The sequence below is a fragment of the Microtus oregoni genome, unplaced genomic scaffold, assembly GCF_018167655.1.
Source record: "Microtus oregoni isolate MIOR12 unplaced genomic scaffold, Mior012 000029F_ref0000214, whole genome shotgun sequence".
In the NCBI taxonomy this organism is placed as follows: domain Eukaryota; kingdom Metazoa; phylum Chordata; class Mammalia; order Rodentia; family Cricetidae; genus Microtus; species Microtus oregoni.
Window position 1 is genome coordinate 24,260,694 of NW_024543088.1, and position 26,690 is coordinate 24,287,383.

The window sequence follows — 26,690 nt, forward strand, 5'->3', positions numbered from 1 at the left end:
CACATCATACACCACACATACATCATACACCACACACATCATACACTACACACACACCACACACACATCACACACCACACATACACCACACCACACACAAAGAGGAGGAGAGAGCAATGACAATAAGCAATTACAGAAACAAGGTAAACAGACCCAGAGAGGCTGGGTAATAAGGATGGCCCGAGTGGGGGAACACATGGCTTTCCCGGGGAAAGAGAAACAGAAGAGATCTTGTGGGTGGGGTGGAGGGGGTAGTGGATGGGGGTGGGTATGGAAACATGAGGGATCAGTTTGGGATGGGTGGAGGAGGAAAGTACTAAATGAAATGACTTGAAAGGGGCATTTTGGGGTTAGGTAGAAGCCTGGTGCAAGGGAACCCCCCAGGAATCTACAAGGATGACCCCAGCTAAGACTCCCGGCAATAGCAGATATGCAGCCTGAACTGGCCAGATCCTGTAACCAGGCAAGACTACCAGTGGAGGGACTGGGACACCACCCCAGCCACACAACCTTCCACCTACAGTCTGTCCTGTCTATGGGATGTGCTGGGGTATGTGGGAGTGGCCCAGAGATTGTGGGAGTGGCCCAGCCTGAGATGCACGCCATGAGGGTCAGCCTGCCCCTGACACTGTCTGGAGGGCCAGCACCCAAAGGCTGTATGACACAGAGACCTAGAACAGAACCAAACACAACTGGAGGGGGAAGTGGCAATGTAATCATGCCTAATGATATTCTGCTATACTCATAGATTGTTGACGGCCCGATTGTCATCAGAGAGCCTTCATCCAGTAACTGATGGAAACACATGCAGAGACCCACAGCAAAATATTAAGCCAGGTTGGGGGAATCCTGCTGAAGAGAGGGAGGAAGGATTGTAGGAGCCAGAGGGGTCAAGGGCATAACAAGAAAACCCACAGAAACAAGTAATCTGGCTTCATAGGAGCTCATAGAGTCTGAACCAAGCCTACATGGGACCAACCTAGGCCCTCTACATATATGTGACAGTGTGTAGCTTGGTCTATTTGTGGGAATCCCAACAGTGGGAGCAAGGGCTGTCCCTAACATTTTGGCTGGCTTTTGGGAACCTATCCCTCATACTGGGTTGCCTTGCCCAGCCTTAATATAAGGGGAGGTGCTTAATCGTCCTGCAATTTGATATGCCATGCTTTGCTGATACTCACGGGAGGACTTCCCCTTTCTGAACAGAAACAGAGGAGGACTGGATCGGGGTAGGTAGAGAATGGGAGAAAAGGAGGGAGGGGAAACTGCAGTTGGGATGTGAAATAAATTTAATTAAAATAAAAACAAACCAATGTAATCAGCTCCTAGACCTTATCTTAAAAACAAGCTGGATGGCTCCCGAGAAACGGTATCTGATGAGGATCTCTGGCCTGCAGATCCACACACCCAGAAAGTGAAAAACGAAGAAGAAAAAACATCAGGAAAATAGGGCCCTGGGGAATGACTCCATGGAGGGAAGTGAGGTGGGGGTGCAGCTTTGAAAGAGAGGGCTGGGGAGGCCAGCAGAGAGGGTGAAAGGAAATACTGATCCTGTGGACAAGGTGGGGATAACCAAGATGGCTCTCTAATGGTGCAGTGGTTTGGAAGAGAATGGCCCCATCAGCTCATCTCTTTGAAGGCTTAGTCACCAGGGAGTGGCACTGTGAGCATTGGAAGGACTAAAAGGTGTGGCCTCTATGAACCCTAGAATGAAACTCATGTCTAAGCCTGTTCTAAACATTGCCATCTCCACCAGCCAAACTGTTCTCAAGTTTCATGCTCACTCTAAAAACAAGTCATCTGTTGGCCAGTACACCCCAGGACCACAAATGTTTTTGAGAATTCACGGGGACAGATCAAAAGGACATGCAGACTAAGCCAACTCCTAATCCTGATAGGAGGTTGGCTGTCTCATTCGCTCGCTCAACAAATACTCAGAGGCATGTGTTCTCTAACCCTGTGGTAGGGGCTGAGGATGTGCCAGAGATCAGAAAAGAACAGCTTTAAAAAAAAAAAAGAGGTGTGGCCTTGTTGGAGGAAGTGCGTCACTGAGGGGTGGGCTTTGAGGCTTCAAAAGCCCACGCCAAGCCCAGAGTCTCTCTCTCTCTCTCTCTCTGCCTATGGCTCAGGATATAGCTCTCAGCTCCGTCTCCAGTACCATGCATAGTTGCTGCCATGCTCCCTGCCATGAAGATAATGGACTATGCCTCTGAAATGGTAAGCAAGCCCCAGTGACATGCTTCCTTTTAAAAGACTTGCCTTAGTCATGGTGTCTTTTCACAGCAATAGCTCAGTGACTGACAGGAGCATGTGGAAGTTAAGTCTAGCTCATCAGTGCATAGATGTAGGAGGGATGCCCCTACAGAGTCAACAAAGATAACAATGGCAGCAAGGACTGGCGAGAAGGTACCAGGCATTCCTGGCCTCAACATGCTTCCAGACAGCAATGGGACCACTATGACAGAAACCTAAGGGTCTAGGGGCTCAAGAGGCCTTCATGCTAGCTCCCTGGTGGCTGGGTTCTGTTTCTACGGCTGAGAGGGACTGAACAACAGGTGATGGCAGGGAGAGGCGGAGGCAGGACTCTTTCTCAGTGGGTGTCACGAGGTGTTATGGTGCAGCTGGAGGCTGGTGATGCAAAGATGAGTAACAGAAGACCTGGAGGTGATGGGGAGCTGCCGGTGTGATTCCAAAAAGAACTGAGCCCCAAGGTGGGTAATAAATATGGTTAGGTCTAAATAGGAAGCAGTAAACCAAGGAAAAAGGCACTGTGGTTGTGAGCAATGGCTTGGGGGTGGGGTACCGAGTGCTGCAATGACACCAAGGTTTCTGTTTTCAATGCTCAGTTCAGCCCCCAAGGTAGACAGCAAAGGACAAACGAGAGGAAGATTCATGAGGCGCCTGAGTCAAACTGGACTGAGCTTTCTGCTTCCCTGCTCTGTAGGACTTCCTCTAGCAGAGCCTGTGGTGTCAGTAACGATGCAGGGGATCCATATGGTCACTCTGTCGCACAGGACAGGATCTGGGTTAAGCCCACTCACATCATCTCAGCTATTCCAATGTGGCCCTATACCAATGTCATTCTGTACAGATCATCTTTAGCTCTTTCCAAACGCGTGAGTGTAGCATGTTAGTGTATCTGCACGTGGAGGTGTGCAAATACCAATGTGTGCAGGCACCAGGTGGCCAGAGGAGGGCAGCAGAGGTCCTGTTCTAGCTTTCTTCACATATTCCTTTGAGAATGCCCTAGGTTGGCATCCGGAAAGTCTCAGTGTTCCTCCTGCCTCTGCCTTGCACAGTTTTTCGTGTGGGTGTTGGCATCCGAGCTCAGGCCTTTGTGCTTGGCAGGAAGCACGCTTGCCCTCTGAGCCAGCTCTCAAGTCCCCAGAGCATCCTTTTCAAAATGATTTTCCTTTCTCTAGCAGCAGTGAGGAATAAGTCAGAGCACTTAGGGAGGACTGGATTCCAACTCTGCCCCTCATCTCACCTCTCGGCTGCCCTCCACCTTCCTGATTTGTGCTTTGTGATACATATTTCTGCCACCTCTATTCCTTCAGGCAGTTTGTTTTCTATTTGCAATGCCCATTGATATCAGGTAATTTATTGTGGTTTTTTTTTTTTTGTTGTTGTTGTTATTTTGAGACAGGGCCTCATGGCTGTGCTTGAACACTTCTGATCCTCCTGTCTCCACCTAGTGCTGGTGTCATAGGTATGTATCATCACACCTGTTAGCATCAGATTTTTTTTTTTTTTTTTTTTTTTTGGTTTTTCGAGACAGGGTTTCTCTGTAGCTTTGGTGCCCATCCCGGAACTAGTTCTTGTAGACCAGGCTGGCCTCGAACTCCCAGAGATTCGCCTGCCTCTGCCTCCCGAGTGCTGGGATTAAAGGCGTGCGCCACCACCGCCCGGCCAGCATCAGATATTTTAATATGCCTTTCCAAACTACTGTCTTGCAAGGGATAACATATGACACTCACCTCCAAATATTGTCTTTGGGCAACCCGGTTGATCCAGTCCTCCATTGGGGTAGAAGTCTATGTTTCCTAGTGGTTCCTTGTAACCCAGCGCTAAAAGAGAACACAGAAGGGTTGCACGGGGACCTTGCACATCCTGACACTCTGCAGGGTTAGGCAGGGACTGTGTTGTGGTGGCTGCTATCATGGCCCTTATACCTATTTAAAGGTCTTGGCCGAAGCTGTCCGCTGGTGTGTTCGAAAGCAGCAAGCAAATTGCATCAGCATATAGGTCAGTGCTGGCTGAGCACAAAAATAGTGGTGGAATGGAATCCCACTGTTTCTAAAGACAGGCTCTGGGCTCTTGGCCCCTGCAGGGCTGACCAAATGACCTGTTTCTTCTTTACCTTTCGTCAGAGCAATCTAATTGCCAGGAGATTCCTGAACTTCAGTGTGCATTGTGTAAATCTTCACAAAATGAAACATGAAACAGTTTTTACTTAGTAGATTAAAATCTTAAAATTTTTTGGACCTGATCTAGAGAGACGGCTCAGTGGTTAAGAGTGGCTGCTACCCCAGAGGTGCTGGGCTGGGTTCCCAACACCCACATGGTGGCTCACAGCCGCCTCCAACGGTTGCAACTGTAGCTCCAGTCTCAGAAGATCCAAGACCTTCTTCTGGCCTCTTTGTGCACCAGGCACACACATAGTGCACAGACATACATGCAGTCAAAACACCCATTTGCATAGAAAAAAAGAATAAAAATAAAAGCTTTGGGCCTAAGCCAGGTGCAGTAGCTCACTCTTACAATACGAGCACTTAGGAGGCTTAGGCAGGGGCATTTGCTATGAGCTTCAAAACAGCTTAGGTTAAAGAGTGAGACCCTGCTTCAAACAAACAGACTGGGATCTAGGACAAAAAAAAAAAAAGGTAGGAAACATTTTTAAAAATGGGTACTTAGAAATGTAGTAACTTTTCTTTCTTTCTTTCTTTCTTTCTTTCTTTCTTTCTTTCTGTTTTTCAAGACAGGGTTTCTGTAGCTTTTGAAGCCTGTCCTGGAACTAGCTCTTGTAGACCAGGCTGGTCTCGAACTCACAGAGATCTGCCTGCCTCTGTCTCCTGAGCTCTGGGATTAAAGGCATGCGCCATCACCGCCCAACAACTTTATTTTCTCTAACCATATAAACCCCAAAGTAATTGGAAAATGTTTTATTAAAAAGTTAACACAGAATGCGGTGTGGGGGCTCACACAATCCAGCAAGCAGGAGGCTGAGACAAAAAGGTTGACAGTTTAGAACCAGCCTCAGCTGCACAGCGGCAGGCCAGCCAGGGATACAGAGCAGGAGTCTCCGAAAAAAACAAAAGTAAATGTTTAGACATGCATCTGCAAATGCACACGTTATGTGCAGCACACTGCAGGAATCGTGAAAAGAGTTTTTACAGTTTGAGACTCCAGGCATCAGCCGGGCATCTCACACACGCTTCCCATTTTAACAACGTCTGCAGCACAGCTCTGGGGAGATTGGAGCAAGCAACTTCGATGAAGGGTGGAGGCTGGCAGGCTTTGGGGTTGGCTCACTATCACTAGGAAAAGCAAAACTTAGGGTCTGCCTCACTGAAAAACAAAACTCACTTTTGAGAATAAAAAGCAAGCTGGAGAGAGGTGGCGCACACCTTTAATACCACACTCAGGATGCAGAGACAGAATGCGGATCTCTGTAAGTTCGAGGCCAGCCTGGCCTAAGACAGTCAGAGCTACACAGAGAAACCCTGTCTCAAAAAAGAAAGGAGGGAAAAAAGGAAGGAAGGAAGGAAGGAAGGAAAAAGAAAAAAGATTAAAAAGCAAATTGTTTTCTTCTGTCCATCTTAAAATGGCGCTGAAAGGCTCCAACTAAGCAAGGACTACTTTGCAAAAGCCACAATGATAATGGACCTGTCCACAAGAAGATATTTCCTCCAAGATAAAGTCACTGATTGTCACACAGAAGTGCCCATGGTCCAGGGTCGGGGTAATTTTAAAAAGCAAAAACTTCGTTCTGTCGTGTCTGTGTGTGTTTGCTGCGCATGTGCCAGCATGAATCTGGAGGCTGGAGGACCACCTTTGGGAATGAGGTCTCTCCCTGGCACCAGATGGGTTCCAGTGATCACACTCAGGTCATCAGGCTAGGTGGCAGCAAACACCCTTAGCGACTGAGCATCTCACAGGCCCTTTGCTGGTTTGTTGGCCTTTGTTCCTGGTGCTGGAGCACACACCACAAACACTACCACTGAGCTACATGCTGTGCCCTAGGTTCACGGCTCCTTAGCTAGTTGTATCACAAAGAGGACGTACAATTAAATGAGCACTCTGCTTTGTTCCATCCCTCCTCCCCAAGTTCCCAGTTGGCTCCTCCCAGAAACATTTGGATATAGTGGATATCTACCCCTTCTTATTTTTTTTAGCCACAGTCTTGATATGTAACAGCCCTTGGCACCCAACCATGAGTGTCACCCCAAGCCACACCAGCATGTACCGAATAGCAGATAAGAAACTGGCAGTTGAGAGACAGAAATGACCTGGCCGATCTACAAAGAGTGAGGAGTAGGGTCAAAAGTGCTCTTGGTGGGGAGACACTGCGCTCTCAACACAGGGAAATAAGAGAAAAGAGTCAGGCACCCTGAAAACTGTTCATCTGAGGCCAGCGGTCTATGTATAGACAAGCCAGCCCGTGCTTGATTGGATTCGATGATCACTTGGAAAACAAGAGGTGAGAGAAAGAGAAATCATGTCTGCTCCATCATTAGGTCCTGGGCCTAGCTCCCCCTCCGTGCTGTTGGACCACACCCCCCACACTACCCACATGAGGGGAAAAGATAGCATCAGAAGATCCGTGGGGGAGACCGTGCGTCTTGGGGTCACTAATTCTCAAAGGAGCGTTACCGTCAGTGTCGGAGTGGATGACGTCCACAAACTGTGCGTCGCTGGGATCTAATCTGTCCTCAGGGGGTTTCCCGTTGTACAAAGGGCCTGCAGGGTCAAGACCTAGGAGAAAAAGCAGAGAAGGTTGGCAGCCCCACGCCATGAATCACTGAAGCCGTCTTTGATCCCTCCTGGAGAGGATGGCTCAGGGCTGCAGGGCGCGCTTGGGTGAGTAATTGTTAGCATCCCATCCCGAAGCCAGGACTCCGGTCCAGAGGGCTTTCTTCCACAGTGTGGATGGTTATCCTGGCAGTGGCTCTGAGAACAGCAGTCAGGGTGCATGGGGTGGCCCAGCGGGGGAAGGGCCCCACAGGTGAGGTCAGAAGGGTAAAGAAGCTCCACGGGTAGCTCTGGGATCTAAACCCTTGTGCGTGAAGCTACACCCATCTGCATCCCCAGTCCTTGACTTTAAGACAAAGTTCCATCATAGAGACCAGACCATCTTGAATTAGCTATGCAGCTGACCTCCAGCTGGATATCCATCTGCCCCAGTTTCCTGTGTGCTATTAAATGAAAGGCATCAATTAAATCAAATTAAAACATTAAATTAAATTAAAGGCACCCATAACCTCTCTGATCTTCCCTACTTTAAGGATTTTAGGAATTTCAGAAACCCTCCTCAGCTCGACCTTCATTCGTTTACTAACTCATTTGAACCACATCACAGAACCAGGAGGGAGCAGTGGACCAGCATGATTCCATTCTACAGCTCCCGAGACCCAGACGACTCAAGCATCCGGGCCAGACACTGGCTCTGAAGTACATGCCCCTCCATCTGCTGTGCTCAGGGTCTCTCGGCACCTAGCAAAGCCAAGGCAGCTGTGAAACTCCCCCGAAACCTGGGTTTGGAAGCTCCTGTTGTCACACTACAGACCAGGCTGACCAAATGCATCCCATAATACCTGATCTGTTTTCTTCATCTTGGTCAGTGTTAACTGGATTTTGTTACCACAGCAATGAAACCCCCGGGAAGTCAGGGGAGCCACACTTGGGATTCTAGACCACACAGTGAGAACTTACAAAACAGCGAAGTGTGGCAAAGGCCCCTCTTATTAGACCCCTGGACAAAGACCGTTTTAAAGGCATCTTCCTTAGGAGTTTAACCTATTTAGGTTTAAATTCACTTTATTCTGGTTCTGGGTACTGGAGAATGAAGCCAAGACCTCATGCATGCTAAGCAAGCGTGCAGCCACACAACTAGTCCCCGTGGGTGTCCCTTCAAGGACACCTCCCCTTCCTGTGTTCCACACACAATCTAAGAGGCAGGATCCTTGCTTCTGTTAGCTGTTTTCTTCTCTCCCAATGTCCTTGGGATCCCTAGAAACGTTTCTTCATCTACCTCCCTCCTTTCCTTACTACTCCACCCCCAGCCTCCTGCTTCGGTCCTCTCCAACTGAAACTGGTGTGGGAGGGTGTGAGGTAACACCCAGTCACTCAAGGCCAACAGGTGGCCTCTGCACAGCAGGTCTTCATACAGCTGGACAAAACTCCACAGCCTTGGGAAGAATTTAGCCAGAAATCCCCCCACCCCCATCAGTCAACACCAACCACTTCCTGCCCCCAAAATAGAGCGAGTACCCTGGCTTGGAGCCTCCTGTAGACTTGGATAAAACATTTAGCTTGGGGTATTGAGAGGAGTGGGTGTGCAAGCCACACCCCAGGACTTATAAAATGGAAGTAAAATTATGGTCCAGAACCTGAACCTATATCTGTAATTAAAACTGTTTAGCAGTCACCTAAAATGTGTGTGTTGCATGTATGAGTATATATTAGCAAGTGTGTGTGTGCCCATGTGTCTGTGTCTGTCTGTGTGTCTATGTCTGTGTCTGTATGCATATGGAGTCCAGAGGTTGTCATTGGTTGTCTTCCTCCATTCCCCCCTCCATCTTATATATTAAAGTAGGGTCTCCCACTTGAACCCTGTCTAGTCCAGCTTGCTAACTTGCTCCTTCCTCTGTCATCCCAATGCTGGCATTTATGTCGGTGCTGGGGATCCAAACTCTGGCTCTCATACTTGCTTGGCATGTGCTTTTATCTGCTGAGCCATCTCCCAAACTAAAATGCTTGGAAAACAAATGGGGACTTGATTTTAAGAATATGAAGGGGGCTGGAGCAATGGCTCAGCAGTTAAGAGCGCTGGCTGCTCGTCCAGAGGACACAGGTTCAATTCCCAGCAACCGCAAGATGGCTCACAACCATCTATAATAGGATCTGGTGCCCTCTTCTGGCATGAAGGGCACTTGTGTTCGTGTGTGTGTGTGTGAGAGAGAGACAGAGACAGAGACAGAGACAGACAGACAGACAGAGAGACAGAGAGAACTATAGGACTGGAGAGATACCTCAGCAGAATGTTTCTCTTCTAAAGGGCCCAAGTTTAGTTCCCAGCACACAACCAGGAGATCTGATGCCCTCTTCTGGCCAGTGTAGACATGGTATTGGCATACACACACACACACAAAATTTAAAACTAAATTTATTTATTTATTTATTTATTTATTGCAAAAAAAAAGCATAAGGCTGGGGAATATAGCTCAGATCCTAGAGTACTTATCTTACATGTAGTGATGCCATGGGCTCAATGCCCAGCATACAAAATATTAAATTAAAAAATTTAAATTTCAGCTGGATGTGGTGGTGTATGCCTTTAATCCCAAACTTGTGAGGAAGAGGCAGGTGTATCTGAGTTCAAGGCTAGCTTGGTCTACAGAGTGGGTTCCAGGATAGCAGGGCTACACAGAGAAACCCTGTCCTGTAAAAACCAAAAGAGAATAAAAAATTAAATTTTAAGCCAGATGTGGGAGAACTTAAGAAGCTAAGACAGGAATATCTCAGACTCTAGGCCAGCTTGCGGGGGGATGAGTGAGTTCAAAACTAGTCTGGATACTGTGATGCCCAGGGCAACCTGGCCACACATAATGGGGCCCAGGCCACACAGCTAGCTGCCACGGGAGGCAGCACCAGGCTCCAGGAAAAGCCATAAGCTGACACCACCCAGGGAGGGGCATCGAAAGGGAAGTACCGGACACCCCAAACATTAGATAAGATTACATGAGACCACAAGATGTTCCTGAGCTCAGGACTCACCTCTTCTCCTTTTGCCCAAACTCCTAGACAAATGTCAGCCATTCAGGGTCCTGAACCCTGGAAATCCCCTCACCCAACCTCTACTATGGTAAAAACCCTACCCTGACTGTGCTTGTGACTCTCAGCCGCTGTGTCGGACAGATGGGGAGTCCAAGCTTAAGCTTGAAGAAAGGCTCTTGGCTTTGACATACAGGACTCGGTCTTCTAGTGGGTTTCTGGGGGACTCCATGATCTGTGCATAGCAGGTACAGAGGCACTACCTCTCTCAAAAAGACAAAAATGTTGATGACTCAGGGGGTAAAGGCTCATGCCACCAAGCCTAATAGCCCGAGTTCAACCCCAGGACCTATGCAATGTGGAGACCTGACTTTGTGAGCTGTTCTCTGGCTTTTACAAGCATGCTGTGCCACACATACGCACCCGCACACATATACACACAAACAAAATATATAGAAAATAAAAATAAAACTCTTATGTTTACAATTAAAACTGGTTAACATCTTAATTAAATATTAAATATAATATTAAATGTTTAATTATTTTAACTATAAAAGAGAAAATATTATTTAAAAGTTTAAAATAATAGACAAAACAAAACCAGCCAGGTCTGGTATATCAATCACACTTGTAACCCCAGCACTTAGGAGATTGAGGCAGGAGAATTGCCATGGACTTACGGCCAGTCTGAGCCTAGTTTAAGTTTCTAGACCTGGGCTGCAGAGAGATATCCTGTCGCAGAGGAACAAAAACAAACAAAAGAGAAACCAAAACAAAAAGCACCCAGTGTATCTAAAGACTGGCATGTCAACGTAACCAATATTAAATGTGAGATTTGCTTTCTGTTTTGTTTTTGTTTTTTTCTGAACCTTAGTCTTCAAAAGCCAGTGCATATTCTGCACCTACAGCCCATCTCAGTTTGCACTGGATGCATTTCAAGTGTCCAGTGGTCACGTGCAGCTAACGGCTAATGTGTTGTTTTTCCAAGGGTGGTGGCCAGACCACCTGCATCTGCAGGCTGAAAATACAGACTCCTGATCCTGGGAGCATCTCATGACAGAGCCTGAGCCTGGCATACCTAAGTCTCAGGATTCATGTATGAATGAATGAATGAATGAATCTAAAGAGAAGTCAAACTGAGAAACATGCCTGGAGAAGAGGAGCGTAAGAGAGGAAAATGGCAAAGCCAACAGGCCAACCTGGCCTTGTCTCAGGAAATAATAGTGACTTGTGTCCTTGGGTGACAGATCACATTCCCACCCCGTGATCCAGTGAGCACACCCAAGCCAAGCAAGGATACTGGGGCAGAGAATTCTCCTGTGGCTGCGGGCACTAAACTTGAGGCTCAGAGCTGATGAGACCTGGGGACGTCATGGAGGTAGAAAATTGACTTTTGTCCAGGTCACAGGTCAGGTCACATGGGCCTGGAGTAGCAGAAAGTCTGGCTTGGGGAATTTCCATAGTTAAAGGTTAGGTCCACTGAAGTTCACAGCAGTTGGGAGGACAGATCTGTCAAGGGGCACAGGAGAGAACAAGGCACTCGGGTAGAAAACACTTGGCCCAGGCGTGGATTTGGCCAATTTCTTCTTCGCTCTGGTCAATGACATCAAGTTGGCAGCTTGAGATTAGTCACTATGGAGAAAGTCAGCACAGAAGCCAGCAATTGCTATGTCAACATCTCGTCCCACTTCAACACAGCCTGGGAAAAAAACAGTCCCACCTACCAGAAAAAGGACTCCTAAAGTGACACCAACCCGAACCAGCTGACTTCTCTCTCTCTCTCTCTCTCTCTCTCTCTCTCTCTCTCTCTCCCCGTCTTCCCCACCCCCATAAAGACACATTGTTTTGTAAAATATACTGCTATGAACTTTGAAAACTACTTTGTTTCCCTAGAAAAGTGTGTCCGTTGGGTAATGGAGGCAGCTTTGGCCTTTGGGAAAAGTGGAAGAAAGAAAACACCCAAGACAAACTTTGGGAAGCAGTGCCTGCCAATGGGTGGGGGAGGGATGCTGGAGTGGTGAGCGTACCCCCCAGATATATGATTTGAATCATCTACATTTCCTCTCCTCCCATACACGTCTATCTCACCAGCCCCCTGCACTTAAGACCTGGTGTGAGGATGGAAAGGTGAAAAGTTCTGTGGGGCATCCCTCAGCCCTGTGAGCAGCTGTGGAAAATTCCTAAGCTCCAGGCAAGGGGTCCAGAAAAGAAGTCTTTGTCCTTTAGGTTTTGACCTGCTGCAGTTCGGCATGTTTTCATTCTGAGTTTGCTAGAAAGCTGGTCTTTAGACAACCAGGCCCAGCCGCCAACACCCCCCGCCCCCCACCCCACCCCCGCAGCGAGTCCCCAGCCACGCCTGGAGAGTTCTAACTATGTAGTTCAGGCCAGCCTGGATTAAAAACAATCAAGGGAATCGATCAATATCCCATGGGATATTGCTGGGGCGGGGGGAGAGGAACTATAAGAGAAATAAAGTCACAGCAAAGCTTTTCTATGACACACCACAGTTTGTAAAATGCATTACATACATTTTATTAAGTCATAGGCCGAGGTTAATGTTATCAAGGATTAGGTTGCCTGTTCGGTGCTCTCCCAGAGAGGAGCTGCCCAGGTGAGACCCTGGTCAGTGACAGAAACCTTACCTGTGATTCTTCCCAGCTTCCCAGCGTACATTTTCCCCACAAATCCAGATATGTGCGCTCCTAGACTCACTCCAATCATATAAATGTTGTCCAGAGATGCTCCGTTGGCCTAGAATTCCATTCACAAATTGTAAGAGTTCAGGAAATGGATGGCACTTGCGGAGATGTCCCAGCTGTCTACTTTGGAGGGATATTCTTAAGTACCCTCTGTCTGCTGTCTCACTCTTTTGTAGGTGGGCATGCACACACATCTATACACTTATGTGTGCCATCCAGAGGGCAAAAGGTCTCATGCCCGGAGAGATGGCTCATTGAGAACACTTGTTGCTCTTACAGAGGAGCCAGGTTCAATTCTCAGCCCCCAAACAGCAGCTCACAACTGTGTATAACTCAGTTCCAGGGGATCTGATGCCTCCTCTGACTTCCGCAGGCACCAGACATGCATGTGGCATACGTGCATGCATGCAGGCAAAATACATGGAGATATTTTAAAAAGAAAAAATAAATCTTTCCTTTTAAGTCAGCTGCCTCCCTCAATTGAGCTCCCCACCTTATTTTTTTGAGACAGGATTTCTCAGTGAACCTGGAGATGGCTGACTTTTAGACTAGCCAGCAAGCCCTAGGGATTCTTCTCTCTCCCTTCCCAGGGTCTGGGATGACAGGCAGGCACTGTGCACTGCTGTGCCCAGAGTTTTCATATAGGTTCTGGGGGATGAACTCGGGTCTTCATATTTACACACCAAGTATTTACAAACTGAGCCTACTCCTGAGCCCCTATGGTCTTAATTAAATGTCAAAAGCAGGCTGGAGAAGTAGCTCAGTGGTAGAGCACCTGCCTCATATGTCATAAGCCTTAGGTTCAGTTCCCAGCACGACAGAAAAGCAGGGACCATTACAGCATCCCGCAATGCCGATTCTACTACTTTAATACACAGATGAGGACATCGAAGCCCAGAGTTGAAGTCATCTGGCCCAAGGAAAACAGTACAAAGCAGGATTCAAACCAATCTAACCACAAATGTGTGTCTTTGGTGTCTCCATCCTGACTGCTGGTCATCGAGTACGGACATTTTTAGGGATTCCAGAGTGGGGGAGGGGATATAACCCTGAAGGCAGACTGCTGAACAGCTTGCTCTGAGACACCCACATATTACCTGCTTGATGAGGAGCTCATGTACAGCTCATGTCACCACCAGACACAGTGGTCACTGCAAGCAGTGCTTTTGCTATTGTTTACAAAGGGCAGCTCCACTGGGCTGTGGTGGCGCACGCCTTTAATCCCAGCCCTCTGGAGACAGAGGCAGGCTACAAGACGAAGCTCCTTTCACAAGGTTTTTTGCCATCATCTACAGAAGAGCATTTACAATGATATTGCCCTGTACCCCTTCCTCGTGAGGTGGGTGATGGAAGCAGCCACACCCCTTCCCCGGGTCTACTCAGATTGTCACAGTGTTTCTCCAAACGTCCCCCACCATCCAACCAAGTGATGCCCCTTTGGCTTTAAGCTCCCAAACAAGTATCCAGGGTCATCTAAGGGGAAGTCTGTCTTACCAGCATTTGGTCGATAAATTCCTTCAAAATAAGAGCCACTCTTCTAGTCTTGTCAGAGGCGTGGGTGTATATCACGGTTGTTGCTCCTCGGTTCCAGTCAACAACCACCACGTTCATCTCTTCTACATGGAGCAAACTCAAGACCAACTCCTTCATCCAAACAGGAGGGGAGCCTGTTGGCCGGAAGCCATGGATGATGAAGGTGGTTTTCTTGGTCACGTTTAGGCTCCCCAGAGCCGTGGAGTTGATGAGCTGTGCACAGGGCTGGTTTCTCTGTGTGTAGAGCATCAGCCTCACGTTTAGTTCTGTGCCAATCACCGCACTGTGGAAGCTCAGTTTGGTGAAAGACGGACATGTTTCATCCGTGTCTGGAAATCAGAACAAGATGGCATCATGCAGTGCCTCCTACACAGGGTATCAGGCAGAAAAGTACCATGATCCACTCCTTGGCACACTTACAATTCCTCACAGTGCCTCGCAGGGCCTGTATCTTTTCACCTGCGTGAAATTGTAAGGTCATGCTTGTTCGAATATTCCTAAGGAATGACCCCTGGTTGCTCTAGACATCTTTCTCCTGACTCTCTCAGGGTCAAAACCACAAGTTAGCTCAATGACGTCTTCGGCTACCCTTCCAGCCATAAGCATATCCTCACTCCCCAACTCCACCAGCACCTGTATGTGCCTCCCTTATAGCACAGTGAAATTCCTTTCAGGATGTATTCTGGGTGTTGTGCATGGGTGTGACTGTCCTGTGAGACCTGTTGAATCGTAATTTCTAACCTGTGTGTCCTCAGAGAAACAGAACACAACACAAGAGTCATCAAAGGGTCTTCATGGTCTCTTGTGCAGCACCCTCAGTGGTCAGAGCGTGTGTGCCCTGCCCTGAGCCCCTGAAACTGCAGGCCATGTCAGCTGGTGATGGCCCCCTTTCTTATCAATTCCTCAAGCTCTCCTGTCAATCCTTCATGTTGTTAGTTGAAGATGTGTTACATTTGCTTATGAGGTGGAACATTTATTTAATGTTGCAAAGATGTGTTGCATTCTTTTATGTTGCATTTGTTTAACTCTGTGAAGCTCTGTTACTTTGCCTGTCTAAAACACCTGATGGTCTAATAAAGAGCTAAAGGACCAATAGCAAGGCAGAAGAAAGGACAGGCAGAGCCAGCAGGCAGAAAGAATAAATAGAAGGAAATATCTGGGAGAAGATTTCAAGCCCCCTAGCCCCATGGCCAGACATGGAGTAAGAAGGAAAGAAAAGCTATACAGAAATAGAGAAAGGTAAAAGTCTAGAGGCAAAAGGTAGAGGGGATAATTTGAGAAATACTGACTAGAAATAAGACAAGCTAAGGCCAGGTATTCATCAGTAAAAATAAGTCTCCTCCGTGTGTTTATTTGGGAGTTGGGGAGCTGGTCCTTAAAAGCAAAGAACAAAAAGTCAAAGAGCTAAAGAGTAAAATAAAAAGCCGACAACACCTTCACTCTGCAGAACAGCCCTGGGAGGAAGTTGGGCTCAAGGAAGACACAGTACAAACCTGGAAGATCTTTTCGTTGCCACTTGAGACCAGATCTTAATATAAAAGCCGTATTAAGTAAGTTCGGCTTCAGACTTGCTACATAGTCCGATTTAGCCCCACACCTGCAGCCCTCCTATCTCACTCTCATAAATTCTAGGACTGTAGCATGCCTGGCTTGGAGCATCACTCTGGGAATGTCGCTCAGTGGGAAGTGTTTGAAGACTGCTTCCAGTCGCTAAGGAAGAATCAGCAGCAATATCGTGGAGCAACTGGGCCAGGCCTTGCCCAGTCACCACTCCAAGACACTGCAGAAAGGCTGGTGAACTTTGTGTGTCTATAACGACAGAGGATGACGAGGCCACAGTGACACCGTCGCAGTGCTGACCTTGGAACTAAAACCCAACTGTGACAGCGCAACGCATAAACATAAAGTGAGAACCACGATCTGTCTTCTTGACAAACAATCACCATAATAAATAGTGTAGGAGGGCTGTGGGAATGTTCTAGATTAAAGGATTCCAGAGACAGGATAAACTAGTGCATGACTTTGCCCTAGGGTAGCTCTTGCGGTAGAAGGAAAAATGCAATAAAAATTGATATCTAGGCAATCAGGTATAAGTGTGGCTTCGGCTTTCAGTTCATGGAGACAGATAGTCACATGATGGTTAGTGTGGTGTTTTGGCTCCCGTAGGCGCATATATGTGAATGCTTAGTCATCAGGAAGTGGACTTAGCAGTCACTGTCCCTGGGGCAGACCTTTGAATAGCTGCTTTCTGGAAGAACTTTGACCTTGAAAAATCACTGTAAAAAAACAGCAAAGAACTTTTATGGAAAACAGTGGTCATTTTCCATGATCTGTGGAATTGTTTTCCTGAAGGAGCGTTGCAGCCATCCCTTGACTTTGGTAACAAGATGCCTCAGGCCCACCTGAGGCTCTTGGATTATTGTGTACTGAAAATGGTACACCATAAAGGACTAAAGTCATGAGGGCCTGTGATGCTTTCCTTTAGAGAGACGAACAGATTAGATAGGACCTTGGTATGAGGAAATACTTTACCCCAAAACCAACCTTGTGTAACAATCAATAAATCAATAAATATGCCTTTGCCCGGCTGTTTGGGGTTCTGTTCATCAGAGACTGGACCTTCTTGCTGCCACACAGGCTTTAAAATTTCATCTTGAAGTGTCTTCTCTCTTGGACCAACCCAAGAACCAGAGACCACTGTTTGAGAAGAGTTTAGGAGCTGTGCCTTGTTGGAGTGGGTGGGTGTGGCCTTGTTGGAGTGGGTGTGGCCTTGTTGAAGGAAGTGAGTCACTGTAGATGGACTTGGAAGTTTAAAAAGTACAGTGTAACTTCTCTCTCCTCTCCTCTCCTCTCCTCTCCTCTCTTCTCATTCCCTCCCTCCCACAATCCCTCTGCCTGCAGTTTAGGATGTAGCTATCAACCATCCCTCCAGCCCCAAGCCTGCTATGCCTGTAACTATACCCCCACCATGATGATAACTGACAAACCTCTCAAACTGTAAGCAAGCTCCCAGTTAAACACTTTCCTTAGAGACCTTGCTGTGGTCACTGGGTCTCTTTGTAGCAACAGAACAGTGACCAAGACATCACAAGAGAAAACCCCAATGCTTAGAAACTATAACTAAAGCATTTGAAGGTACAGGGCCAGACTTCTTGACAAATGATTCAGAAAGTAGAAATAGATAGCTAACTGATGATGAAATGGGTGTCAAGGTGTTGAGAATAAATCGGTCCAGGGCTGCAGGATGGGCTTAGTGACTGAGCTCAGGCTCTTGGAGGCCCAGGAAGTTCCACAAAGAACCAGTAAGTAAACCTCTGCAAAGATGTGCTGCTGTTCTGCATGCTCCCTTATTCCTGTAGCCTTTCTAAAAGTGTCCAGTTCTTTCCAAGTAAGCAGAAAGAAGGAAAGGGCAGAGATGCAATCATGATGGGCAGAGGAGCAGATGAACAATGGCATCAGAAGGTAAAGTTGGCCAGATATGGTGGCACATGCTTTTAATCCCAGCATTCAAGAAGCAGAGGGAGGTGGATCTCTGTGAGTTCAAGATTGGCCTGGGCTACATAGTAAGACCCTGTAAGAAAGAAGAGAAGGTGGTGGCGGCTGTGACAAAAGCAGGGCTGGAGATGTAGCTTCATGCTACAGCATGAGCCTAGCAGTATGGATTCAGTACCTAATAGTACAAAAGAGGGAGGTGGGAAGGAATGGGGAGGGGAGGGGAGGGTAGAGAGGGGGCAGGGAAGAAAGGGAGGAGAGGCAGGGAAGGGAAGAAAGGAAGTAAGGAGCAAATGTAGGTAGATGCTTGAGGCTTTGGTTCAAAGGGGAATGGAGGAGATTTTGAAATAAAACAAAGGTCAAGTAGCAAGATGACAGAGGTAGGGGCTGGGGTGATGGCTCAGCTGCTAAGGGCACTGACTGCTCTTGCAGGGGACCTGGTTTTGTTACCCAGCATCCACGTGGCAGTGCACAACTTCCTGTAACTCCAGTTCCAAAGGTTCTCCTGCTTTCTTCTGGCCTCCAGAGGCATGAGGCACGCACATGCATATATTCATGCAGCAATATATTCATGTAATGTGTGTGTGTGTGTGTGTGTGTGTGTGTGTGTGTGTGTGTGTAGAGATAAAAGAGGTAAATGAAGAGTTCCGTGGTCCCTGGGTTTGGAATTTGACAGAATCTGGCTTTTGCAGTCGTACATAATGCTTCAGTCAAGAGCTGCTAGGAGAGGCCTTGGGGAGCTGCTCAGAAGCGGAACACGTGTACATGTGCACAGGGCCCTGTGCCAACTCCAGACACCAGGAGACAAAAGGCAGAGAGACAAATAAAGGTGTGCTGTGGACTGATCCTTCTGAACACCGTGAATATGTATTACTCTCACTGGGGAACAACAAACTGACCAGCTAATAGCTAGGCAAGATTTTTCAGGACAGAGAGGATGCTGGGAAGAAGGACAGAGTCTAGGGAGTCACCAGCCAGACTCAGAGGAAGCAGGACATGTACAAAATGAGGAAATAAGCCATGAGGCACGTGATAGAACTTAAATAAGAAATACAGGTTAATTTAGGCTGTAAAAGCTAGTTAGTAGCAAGCCTAAGTTATTAGCCAATCATTTATAATTAATATTAAGTCTCTGTGTGCTTATTTGGAAGGGGCTGGTGGGACAGAATGACCTACAGTCTGACAGAAAAGTTTGCTTACAAAAGGTGAAAATGCTAATTGGTTTCCAAACACAATGTAATGACCAGAAACCGCATTATTTGAAATACAATTATTTGCAAACCACCCCATAAGGCACTATCTCACATTCTGCTTCACTGAACGAGGGCAACTTGCATGGGAGCACAAGTCACAATACCAAGCTGGAGAGCATCTTTTGGGGCAAGCCAGAGAGGTGGTAAGGGACCAGGGATGGAACAGGAGGAGAAGACCACAAACTTGCAATGGGCCACCAAAAGGCAAGGGAACTTTGGGGCACCACGGGACACCAGAAGGCAAGGGAACCCTGGGACACTAGAAGGCAAGGGAACCCTGGACACCATGGGACTCCAGAAGACAAGGGAAACTTGGGACGCCACAGGACACCAGAAGGCAAGGGAACCTTGGGACACAATGAGCCATCAGAAAGCAATTGGAACCTTGGGACACATTTGTTCTGAGTTCCCTCAATGGAAATTTGAGAACTCATTTGTGCTGGTCAGTTTTTTTGTCAACTTGACACCAGCTAGAGTCATCGGGCTACTTTTGGTCGTGGCTTTTATCGCAGTAATAATAACCAAAGTAATGCACAATGCTCTGGACCCTACCTCTACCCTGGTATAGTCAGGCATGGCTTAGGTAGTTAGTAGGTCAATGGTTCCGTGTCACCCCTTCACTTCCTCTTCCTAGAGAAGGCATGCCCTGGAGAACAGGGACTGCTCCTGTCTGCTAGGAGAGCCCTCCCTGAGCGACACCTCTCTATTTAACTGGTCATCTTACAATACAGGAGGACTGTGGCATTGGGCTGAGCCATGTGGGCTTTATCTGTCCGCAAAGCTAGGTTTTGCTCCGGTCTGTGTAACTTACTCTCCAGGTGGCCTGGGGAAATCACGCTGTTTTTCACACACTGCCTGTCTGTCCAAGAGAGGAATGTAGCTGGGATTGATCCTGAGTGAGGTCATACTGGGGATGACAGATGTCCCTTTACCGAGAAGAGGACTACCTCATTATTACTAGGTCTTAAGACACATGACCCTTAGGCCAGTGGGTTAGAAGCCACACATTCATCTGGGTCCTTGAGAGACAGGAGATTGATGAGCTGAAGGCTAGCCTGGGCTATCATGAGAACGTGTTATAGAGGGTGGGGAGGAATCTGTAGAAAGCACAGGGGACTTCTCCATGCCTCCTGACATGCCACTGTCTTTAACCCAGTCTATCTGAAACATGAGAAATTGCACCTGTATTTTCCTAGTTATTTTGGAATTCAGTTACTCTGAACTAACATTTCCTCCCATCCTGTGGTCTTTTGAATGAACATGGCTCGTATATCTGCATGCTTATTCCCCAGTTGATGGACGGTTTGGAAAGGATTAGGAAGTGTGGCCTTGTTGGAGATGATGTACCACTGGGGGTGAGCTTTGATGTTTCAAAAGCCCGTGCTAGGTCTTCTCTCTCTCTCTCTCTCTCTCTCTCTCTCTCTCTCTCTCCCTCTCCCTCTCCCTTTCCCTCTTCCTCCTCCCATCCCCCCTTTTCTCTCTGCCTGTAGATCCGGATGTAAAGCTCTCAGCTACGGTTCCAGCACCACTCCTGTCTGCCTGTCTGCTTCTTGCCACAGCAATGGACTAACCTCTGACACCATAAGCAAGCCCCTAATTAAATACTTTCTTTTACGAGAGTTAGTTTGGTCACGGTGTCTCTTCGCAGCAATAGAACAGGGACAAAGACACACCTCTATCCCATGAAAGCTGTCCTCTTACAGGGAACTTTGTCTCAGGCATTGATCGTCAGTCTGTCTGAAGTAGTTTCTGAACTGTGCTGAGACAGAGGCTTGCCCTGCCCAGTCTTTCTAACCCTTCCTTTCTTGGGGGCCAGCCCTGCAGCATGCTGGGATATCTTCTTGCCCACTCTTCCCTGCTAACAGAGCTCTTGAGCTGGTTGCTTCCTTTGACTTGGTTGGAATTTTTTTTATTACACTAATGAGGAATGACACACGTGTGTCATGGTGTGGAGGTCAGACAGTCGCTGGCTCTCTCCTGGAGATGGAACCCTGGTTAGCAGGCTTGGCAGCAAGTGCCTTTCACCGTTGAACCATCTCACTAGTCCCCTTGGTTTGGAATTTTTTGGCTTCAAGCTCATGATGCTTCTGCCTCAGCCTCCCTAGTCCTTAAATTATGGGCATGTAAAGCCATGGCTGGTTCAAAATTAAACTTATTGTTTATTAATTTTTCCTAATTATTTTTTCTCATTGAAAAATGTTTTATGCGTATATCATGTACATATTCATTATCCACAGAGGTCAGAAGAGGGCATCAGATCCCCTGGAACTGGAGTTCCAAATGGTTATGAGCTGCCATGTGGGTGATGGGAATGAAGCCCGGGTCCTCTGGGAAGGCAACAAGTGCTCTTAAGCACTGAGCCGTCTCTCCAGCCCATTAGTAATTCTGCAGTGTCGATGATCAACTCAGGGCCTTGTGCATTCTCCCACTGAGCTCCAGCTTTGGTTGTCAGAACTAAACATTTTAAAAAGAAAACAATGAGTTTGAGGTATCATGGACCACGTCAGAAACAAGTTTAAACTACTTGGGGTCAGGTACTGAGTTGCTGCTGTTCTTGTTGCAGCAAATGTGTTCCCAGTGTTGGAACTTTTCATTGGAGTCAAACTCTCAGCAATTTGGAGAGCATACGAACAGGAGACATTGTGAGAAACTAGTGAGTTCAGTGGCCTCACACACAGAGAGTTCCGATAGTGTATTTAAAGCTATGAACTATTGTATGCTTCCCAAAGGCAAACAACTTTGGGGCTATTTTATTTATTTCTTACAAAGTCAAGGTTATTCAGAGTCCAAGAAGGTAACCACAGAGTGTACTAAACTGGTTTTTCAAGCTTCACCTTCTCTCATAGCTCACTGAAACAGGAGAAACCATGCCTGTTCCTTCTGGACTCCTTACCCTGAAATAACATTTCTTACCGACGACGGGAAAATCACAGTGATATGGACTCCGTGTACAATACCCTTCAAGGAAGGACCTGCGTTCTAGTCAGAGGTGGCATAATTATTCTTTATAACCTTCCTTATGTTAAAAGAAACAGATTCAAGTAGAAAATCAAGGCAATCATCAATGACCTTTTTACCTTGTGTAGCTCATGCTGGACTTGAACTCACTATGGAGCTGAGGATGATCTTGAACTTCTGATCTTCCTGCCTCCACTCCTTGTGTGCTGGAATTAGAGGTGCTGTACACCACATTCAGGTTTTGCAGTGCTGGGGATCAAACCCAGAGCCTCATGCAAGCTAGGCAAGCGCTTTATCAACTGAGCTACATGGAAGTCCCACTGGCCTGCAGTCCCATCGCATTTTCTTATTATCTGGCCAGGCCTACGCACATACGGTCCATGGATGCTCCCCTGCTCTACTAGCTGAGTTAAGTGGGCATGAGTATTGTCTCATAAAACTGTAAGTATTTACCATTTGGTCCCCTACAACGTTTGCTTTTTACAGTGTCTTGATGAAAACCCAATACAGTTTTGGGGAAAGTGTGGGTATGAGAGTCAGCCCGCCATTCACCAGCTGTGTAAGCTGGCATAGCCAATGGCCTAACCTCTCTTGTGCCTCCATCTTGCATTTATAAAACGACCATCCCAATGCTAACCTTTGAGGAAATGCTACACAGAGGCAAGTTGAATTTGAAGCCAAAAACTTGTGTCCTTACACACATGTATAATTTGAACATGAAATGTCTTCCACAGGTTCATGTGTTCAGACACTTGTCCCCAAATGGTGGCACTATTTGCAGAGGCTGTAGAACCCTTGGGAAGTGTGTCCTAGCTGAAGGAAATGTCCCCGAGGACTAGGCCTTAAGGATTAGAGGTTGGACACCTTTCCAGTCCCAGCTCTCTGCTTCCTGACCTGCTCAGGTGTAACAACATCAAGAGCTCCACCCCGACCATCAACGTGGCAAGGTGCCCTGCCTTCCCACCATGAAGGACAGCATCCGCTTGCACCGCGAACCAGAGAAACTCTTCCTCTCTTAAGTTGCTTCTGCCAGGTGTTTTATCACAGCCACGGGGAAATGAATTCAGTACGCTCCTTACAGAACTGAGGTATGGCTCAGAGATAATGCATAGCGCTTGTGAGGCCCTGGGTTCGATCCTCAGCACTGCATGCACGCGCATGCACACACACAAATATCCTTTGGTATTTTGAATCAACTGCACACAGTTCATCAACACTCTACCATAAAGAGAAAAAAGGGAAGGGACTCTCTCAATAAAGCTGTGTGATTAGGTCTGTTTACACAGCATCAACAACACTCATAAACTGCCGCACAAGGAAGTAAAGGCAGCCTTGGGCCACCAAGGAACAGGTTGCTGGTTAGAAATGACTCTTTTCACCAGCAGTACAGGTGACAGCACAAAAAGCGGTCTATCTTTAAGTTAATTTTTAACCTTTTGCTTACTATGCATTTATTTGCAATACTTTTGATATTTTAAATACTGCATTATAGCCTCACTCACTGGGAGGGCCAGATGGCTCAGTGGGTAAAGGCGCCTGCTGCTAAGCCTAGTGACCTGAGTTCGGAACCCAAAGAGTGGGAAGGAGAGAGCTGGATGCCAGCAAGTTGTTCTCTGAACTTCACCAGTACATTGTGGTGTGTGTATATATGCACACACGTGCACACATCCAGGAATAATCACTTATATGTCATTTTTAGTTAAAAAGCATGGCACTGGAGAGATGGCTCTGCAGGCAAGGTCACTGGCTGCTCCTCTAGAGCATTGCCAGCACCCACACCGTGGCTCACAACTATCTGTAACTCCAGTCTCCGAAGAGAGGGCGCCTTCTCCTGGCCTCTGTGGACACTGCAGGCACATGGTGCACAGAATACATTTGGAAAAACACTCAGACACATAAAAATCTCCAGAAAATGAACAATGACTTGGCTTCTGAGTTTTGGTGTCCCTCCTCGTACATGTTGTTTCTGGGGAATGCCGTTCACCTCACTCATCTTACCCAAGGCCCCAGACTGTCAGGGCTGGTCTAAGAATCATAAATGATGCCTAGGAGGTCTCCAAAGCCTTGGCACTCAGTAGATGCCACATAGCAACTGTTGATGTCGATGACAGACTTGGACAATACTATTTACCACCTATGGTTGGATAAAGACTCAAGAGGGCTGGAAATAAATTCCAATATAACTAATATAAAATTGCTGGGCCAATTCTAAGCTTCATTTCTCAGCATGTCTTTATGATTTTAACAGTTTCAACTGGTTTACAAAATTGAGTTCTACCATTTCATCTTTTGCATTATTTTATTTTTAAAATTTTTAAATTTCATTATTAGTCCGTGTGCGTGTGCACAGACTCTTGCATGCCACAGCTCACGTACGGGGAAGAGTCAGTGTTCCCCTTTCACCTTTCCGTAGGTTGGGGTTCCAACTCAGCTCCCAGCCTTGTGCAGTGGATGCTTTTACCCACAAGGCTATCTCACCAGCCCCTCACCAGTATTCGTTTAAAAAACATCTTTGGGCATTTCTGAAAAGCATCAGAATGAACTTAATGAGTACTTTTCCTTTCCCTCTTTCTGGCATATGTATCTGCGTGTGGTGTGTGTGTTAATGTGTATGCATGGTCATATGTGTGTGGGTGCACTGTCTGAGGGTGCTAGTGCATGCGGAGGCCAGAGGTTGACAGATGTCTTCCTCAATCGCTCTCCACCTGGTAAACAGAGTCAGGGTCTCTCGCTGGGACCTAGAGCTCCCTGATTCAGCCAGCCCAGCTGGCTAGCTTGCACAGGGATCCTGTCTCAGCCCACGGAGTTCTGAAGTTGTAGGAGGGCCTCCATACCCCTTAGGCAGTTATGTGGTTTCATCTTTTCTTGGCCAGCGCTTTATCTACTGAGCCATCTTCTCAGCCCCAAAGATCACATTCATTAAAATTAGTTTATTACTGGAGCCAGCAAGATGGCACAGCGGGTAAAGGCAGCCGATACCAAGCCTGACAAGCTGAGCTCTATCCAGTGCCCATTCACACAGTGGAAGGAGTGAGCCAACTCCTACAAGCTGTACTCTACACGGGCACTGCGGCTTGTGTGCCCACACATATTAAGTAAATACAGCAGTAGAAATAGTTTCCTATTTGGACCTTATCTAATCCTGGACTGGAGCCATTTCTGCTCCATCTACTCTGCTTCTGAGGTTTCCTGTTGGTTTGTTTTTTCATTTGTAAAGTTATTCTTAGGGTTGGAAATGTAACTTGGTAGTTGAGTGATTGCCCAGTGTGTGTCCTAGGTTTAAAACTAGCACCATTTGCCGCTACCCCAAACAAAGGTTATTTCCTTAGACTAAATCACCTGCAACGCTTTTACAAGTCACAGAACGTGAACGGTGTACAGGTCTGATATCTGCCCCGGTGGCCCAGGCCTTTGATCCCGGCACAGAGGCAGATGAATCTCTAAGTTTGAGGTCAGCCTGGTCTATGAGAGTTCCAGGACAGCCTGGGCTACACAGAGAAACCCGGTCTAGGAAAACAAACAAGCAAACCAAAGGCTGTGTCAGAAGTCGTAGCCACAAGCTTTGTGTGGAAAAGAAGTAAGCTCCTAGAAGGGCTGAGAGGAAATTTTCCCTTTTGTTAGCTCTCCATGGAGATTAATATCTTTGTTTTGCTTTTATTACCTTTTTTGTATTGGAAATTGAACCCGGAACATCATACATGCTAGGCGTGTATCCTACAACTGAACTACGTCCCAGCCTGGTAATGAATAAGTTTTGAGTTATAAATATACCAGGCACCGTTGTAAGGAATTTATGTATATAAAATTTTGGGGATTTTGTAATAATATTTAAATAATAATGATTTAAATATACCTAAATACCTGAAAGTATAATAATTTACCCTTGCTAAAAATATGAAAAGAAAAAACAGAAAATGAAAAAACTTACCTTCTCTGCCTTAAGAATCATAAAACAATTTTTTTACATTTAAAAAATGGTTTTAATTCCATATATGTGGAAAGACACAATTTAGCTATGATGAGAATTAATACTACTATAGCTTTTTCAAGTTAATTCAAAGAAATAACAGTAGGATCTATGGTTGAGGGGAAAAATTCAGTATAATAAAGTTCATTTTACCATAGTTCCTGGCCTAAAAAATGCTCACATAGAACTTTGAAAGTCCATTAATATATTTTTTAAAAGCATTGGCTAAATGACTTACCTGATTTCACCAAGCACAACAAACTGATAAGAAAGTACAGCCTCAGCATAGGGACTCTCAAGAGAGCATGTGTGTCCCGAACACCAAAATGTGGCCCACTCAGCAGAGCCTGGCAGAGTCCGACTTTCTTCCAGTGAGCTCCCTCGCCTGACTTAGTGACAGCAGGAAGTCCCTGAGGGAGGGAGGCAACCCTGCTAGTCCTGTCAGGATCTTTGGCTCCTCCCCTTTGCAATAAAAGGTCTGGGATTTTCTGCTTGCACAAACACCTGCTTGGTGCGGATGTTACTGTCTCATTTGCATCTGAGGGATGACAGGGTAAAAAGTTTCATTCTTCGTGGGCGGTTTACTATCTGTCTGGCTTGGTGTGTTGAAATCAACCTAATTTGAGAGCCTTCTCCTTTATGAATGAAATAACAAATCCGGTCAGTATTTATTCCTGGCTGCATAGACAAAACCACTTTCTACAAGAACTCACAAGCACGCTTTCCACAGATGTCAGTAAAGTTTATTAATAGCATTTTATTAAGTTCAGGTATACGGCTATTTATAAATGTATC

The 26,690-nt window shown here is 46.7% G+C and overlaps 1 protein-coding gene across 1 annotated transcript in view; it reads right to left on the reverse strand.

The window, feature by feature from the left end:
- Liph (lipase H) overlaps positions 1-26,283 on the reverse strand; it is a 39,933-nt gene extending 13,650 nt beyond the window's left edge. The window contains exons 1-5 of the mRNA XM_041678043.1: positions 26,134-26,283; positions 14,187-14,554; positions 12,636-12,744; positions 6,874-6,975; positions 3,978-4,067 (exon numbers count right to left, since the gene is read on the reverse strand). Coding sequence (XP_041533977.1) covers positions 3,978-4,067; positions 6,874-6,975; positions 12,636-12,744; positions 14,187-14,554; positions 26,134-26,182 — 718 coding nt within the window. The 5' untranslated portion in view covers positions 26,183-26,283. The remainder of the gene's footprint in view (positions 1-3,977; positions 4,068-6,873; positions 6,976-12,635; positions 12,745-14,186; positions 14,555-26,133) is intronic.
- Between the last annotated feature and the right edge of the window lie 407 nt (positions 26,284-26,690).